Source organism: Talpa europaea (assembly GCF_964194135.1).
Source record: "Talpa europaea genome assembly, chromosome: 11".
Lineage (NCBI taxonomy): Eukaryota > Metazoa > Chordata > Mammalia > Eulipotyphla > Talpidae > Talpa > Talpa europaea.
Genome location: NC_140078.1, coordinates 73049656 through 73053827, shown reverse-complemented (window position 1 = coordinate 73053827; position 4172 = coordinate 73049656). Strand labels below are relative to the sequence as shown.

Sequence of the window (4172 nt, the reverse complement as noted above, 5' to 3'; positions counted from 1 at the left end):
GGATTTTCAAGTTGATTTTCCCCTAACTTGGGATGTCTTAAGATATTATTTCTTCAAATACTTTGTTAAGGCTCAATTCCTTCTTTTTCACCTTCAGGTTTTCTAGCTATATCTTATTATTAGACTGTTTAATATTTTCCTAAAGCTTCTTTTTTTCCTTTTATCCTTAAGGTCAGATATTTTCTGGTAATTTGTCAACAAGCTTACTGACCCTTCTTCTGCTACCCTAATATACTTTTAAAAATCTCCAGTGAATTGTTTATTTTAGGTAAAATATGAATAAGGCCGTTCACACAGGATCTGGGAGGGGCAGTGATGGAATAGGGAGCTGGAGGAGTCCTGAGTGACTGAGGAGGGCCTGGCAGGAGTTAGATCTCTTTCCTGAGATTTAGAAAAAGGTGGCCTACTTTCCTTGCTTTATTTCATTTAATCCTCAGGATGACCCTGCCAAGCGGTGGATACTAGCCTATCCTCAGTGATAGAAAGTGAGTCTTAGCCTCACTTTATAGATAAGCAACTGGAAGCTCAGAGAGTAACCAGCTTAGTGACCATTTACTCAGAGCTTAACATGTGTGGAACTTCGCTGAGGTGCAAAATGTATTATTAAATGTGTGTGTGTGTGTGTGTGTGTGTGTGTATACATACATACGAGTGTATGCCAGAGGAGACAGACTAAAATATCAATATGCTAAGAGAGGTTGTGTAGTGGAATTATCGATGCTTCCATCTTTTTCTTTGAGTTCTTTACCTGTTTCCAGTTTTCTGTAACAAATATGCGTTGCCTTTATTTATAATGAGGGAAAAATGAGTAGTATCAAAAATGGACTTGGAGGATGTTGTGAAACATATTTCATTATGATATTCTTGTGGATTGCTTTTGATGTCCGTTTTATTTCATCAAAGCAGTCGACAGGGTTTCTTAGTTCCATCTCCACACCCCAGAGAAGGCAGGCGGGTTCATGAGGGGCAATCGGGGTCTCCACCTGGACTCCCAGAGTCCGTGTTTGTGCACATTTCTGTGTGGAGGAGGCACATGCCCAGTACAGAGTGACCATCTCTTCCCATTTTCCAAGCCTTCACCATGCCAACTTCCTCACGCAGAGAGGGCCAGCTGACAGCATGCTTCCCTGCCTGAGGGGCTTAGTTAGAGCGCCTTCCTGGTGTCCGTAAAGAGAAGACAGCCTGATGGTGTCACTGTGTTATCACAAGGGACACCCACCCACTCTGGTGCTTTCTGACCCATGAAGTCCTTCCTCCCTTTTTCTGACCTGGCACCATGGGCCCCTGGAGCCCTGCCCATCCAGCCTGGGCTCTGTGGCATCTCTGTGCCTGTCCACCTCACCCAGGTAGCAGCTCTGCGAGAACAGACACCTCTCCTGTATCTGTGTCTCCTGGGGCTCAGGGCTCGGAGGGAGGGTTCAGTCCCCAGTCATCACGGCTGGTTTTCATTGATTTGTGCAAGCACTGAGTGAGCTAGGGTGCCTCCTGGCCTTGCGAAACCAGTGCAGGCACCAGAAACATGGTTTGAAATGATTTGTTGACCAAAATGCTGTAAAGATAACAACAACAGAGGAATGAATACAGTTGAAGCTCATCATTAACAGGCACAGGAAAAAAAACGAAAAGAAAATACATTAAAAAAATACACAAGGTTGGTTTTGGGGTTGTGGGAATGTGGATGATTTTGATGTTTGCATTTTTAAACTTTTTCAGAAATATTTTTTGCTGTTGGAAAATGATTTTTAAAGGAGACACAAGAGGTCCTTGGTGAGAATCGAAGTGCTAATGAATAAATTTCTTGTGTTGAGGGCCACCTCAACCTCCTACATCAGCAGAGTCCAGTCCCCAAGCCTCCTGGTGGGTGTTTTCCTTCCTTCCCCTCTCAAACACTGTCAACTTGCATAACGGGTCATTTTTCTGCTGACTGGTTGGTTTGACCCACAAAACCAGAAGCCTTAGACAGAGAACCAAGAGTAAAAATTAACCCTGTCTTTTTGCTTCTTGGTGAATTCTACAACAAAGCCATCAGAAACTGCTGCCACATCACCCAACTTACAGGGACAGGAGAGCGAAAAATACAAAGAAAAGAATGGTAAATGGAAATAATGGCTGCTTCCCTCGAAGTTATTTCAAGAGGTACAACAAATTGTAGAGGGTCTGTGTCTTCTAGCCCACTGCCTGAATTCTTTGAGTGAATTTACAAATTCTCTCTCAGAGCTTTCGTAGCAGCCTCCGGCGCCTATTTTCCATTAGGTCTCAAGTTCTCTCCTCCTGAGTCTGTGTTCCCTGGGGTTTCTGAGAACATAAACCCTGCAGAGGGGTGGGGAGGTAGAGCTCACTGCTAACTCCTCCTGATTGGCTCCAGACTCCCACAGAGTCAGAGAGGGAAATCACTGTGTCCACATTCATGGGGGCTGGCCCTACAAGTAGGGGTTGCTGCAGTAACTTTGTTCCCAAATGTTCCCATTTAAACCTCTGAAATGCTATTTGAGCCAACCCCTTCACTGGTTGCCTTTGTCCCAGTCTATTGGAATGTCCCGTTTTACATATCCTCTCCTTTCCTCTAGCGAGAAGTTCATGGAAAAAACTCAAGTTCCAGAAGTGATTTAGTCTAGACCCCCTTCAAGTTCCCTTATTCCCACATGTATCTAATTCCATGCTGCATCAGATGCCAGAATCTGGCCGGGAGTCCCCAGCTGCCTTCTCTCCGGTCAGACTCACAGACTGGACACTCTTGCTGGGCCTTAGCTCAGCCTCCAGGGGCCATAGTCAGAACCCAGCAGACAGTTCGTGCTCCCCTGTGGAGGGGCACATGGAGCTGCTCCGCTCCAGCCTCTCGGTGGAGAGGAAAGGGAGCCACTTAGCTAAGCGCGAGGCCAGGAACCTGTGGAACAGCTGGTGCAGGTACTTCCGGAACCTCTCGCCAACAAAGGCGTAGATCACTGGGTTGACGCAGCAGTGGGTGTAGGCGATCATCTCTGTCACCTGCATGGCCAGGTCCAGCTGTTTGCTCTGCTCACACTCATCAGTGGAAAAGACATCTTGGAAAGCAGAAACAAACACAGTCAGATTGTAGGGTGTCCAGAAGAGAAAGAAGATGATCATGATGACAACGATCAGCCGGACAGCTTTGGCCTTCTTCTCGTTGGGCCGTTTGAGCAGAATTTTTATAATCCCTGTGTAGCAGACGATCATGACCAGTAGAGGCAAAACCAAGCCCAAGATGTTCAGTTTCAGAGCCTGGAACTGTTTCCACTGACTTGAGCTTTCATAATGGAAATAAGAACTGCAGGTGTAATGAGTTAACTCCCACTGGGTCTTGGAAAAGTAAAAGTCTGGAATGGAAGCCAAGATGGCCAGGACCCAGATGATGATGCTGCTGATGATACCAAAGGTGACAGTCCGAGCCCGCAGGGCAAATACGGCATGGACGATGGCCAGGTACCTGTCAACTGTCAGTAAGATGATGAAAAAGATCTCACTGTACAAGCCTATGTCATAAAGCCCTGAGAGGAACTTACACATGGCATCCCCGAAAACCCAGTTATCCTTCAGCTTGTAGTCAATCCAGAAGGGTAGTGTGAAGAGGGAGAGCAGGTCAGAAATGGCCAGGTTCAGGAGGTAGATGCTGGTCATGCTTTTGAGCCTCTTATATTGCATGAGGACCAGGACCACCAGCATGTTGCCAACCAGGCCAATGACAAATACCAGGGAGTACAAGGGAGGCAGCAGCTGAGCCCCAAAGGCCCTCACTTCTGTCTTGTGGCAGGGGGCGGTGTTCCCATAGTCATATTCTGTGGTCTGGTCATAGTCTGTTGAGATAGTTGGATTTTCCATCCTGGCGTTTCCACAGTTCAAGGAAAATGGTTTCTATATTTACTCTGCTGTTAAAGGCAGTGAGCTGTGGACAAAGACAAGGCAGTGATTATATATCTTCAATCGCCTGAAAAATGTTTGCTGCATGTCTACAGTGTGCTGGAACCTGGGTCACATCTCTGAGCAAAGGAGACCCAGGTGCCCTCTGCCCTTCAGGAGCTTATAGTCTAACAGGGAATGTAGGCAGAAAGAAATGGGGACACAAATCATTAATTCAATGACTGCAAAATGTTGCAAAGGAAAAGTCTGGGGAATGGAGACGAGGGAAGATCTCACCCACTATTCACAACCAGTGC

The 4172-nt window shown here is 46.4% G+C and overlaps 1 protein-coding gene across 1 annotated transcript; it reads right to left on the bottom strand.

Annotated features, from left to right (window-relative positions):
- Window positions 1–2769: 2769 nt before the first annotated feature.
- Window positions 2770–3837, bottom strand: LOC311180358 (C-C chemokine receptor type 1-like; the record flags this gene model as incomplete). The annotated part of the gene is made up of 1 exon (XM_084248096.1): window positions 2770–3837. The coding sequence occupies one exon, from the start codon at window positions 3835–3837 to the stop codon at window positions 2770–2772; it is 1068 nt and encodes a 355-aa protein (XP_084104222.1).
- Window positions 3838–4172: the final 335 nt, after the last annotated feature.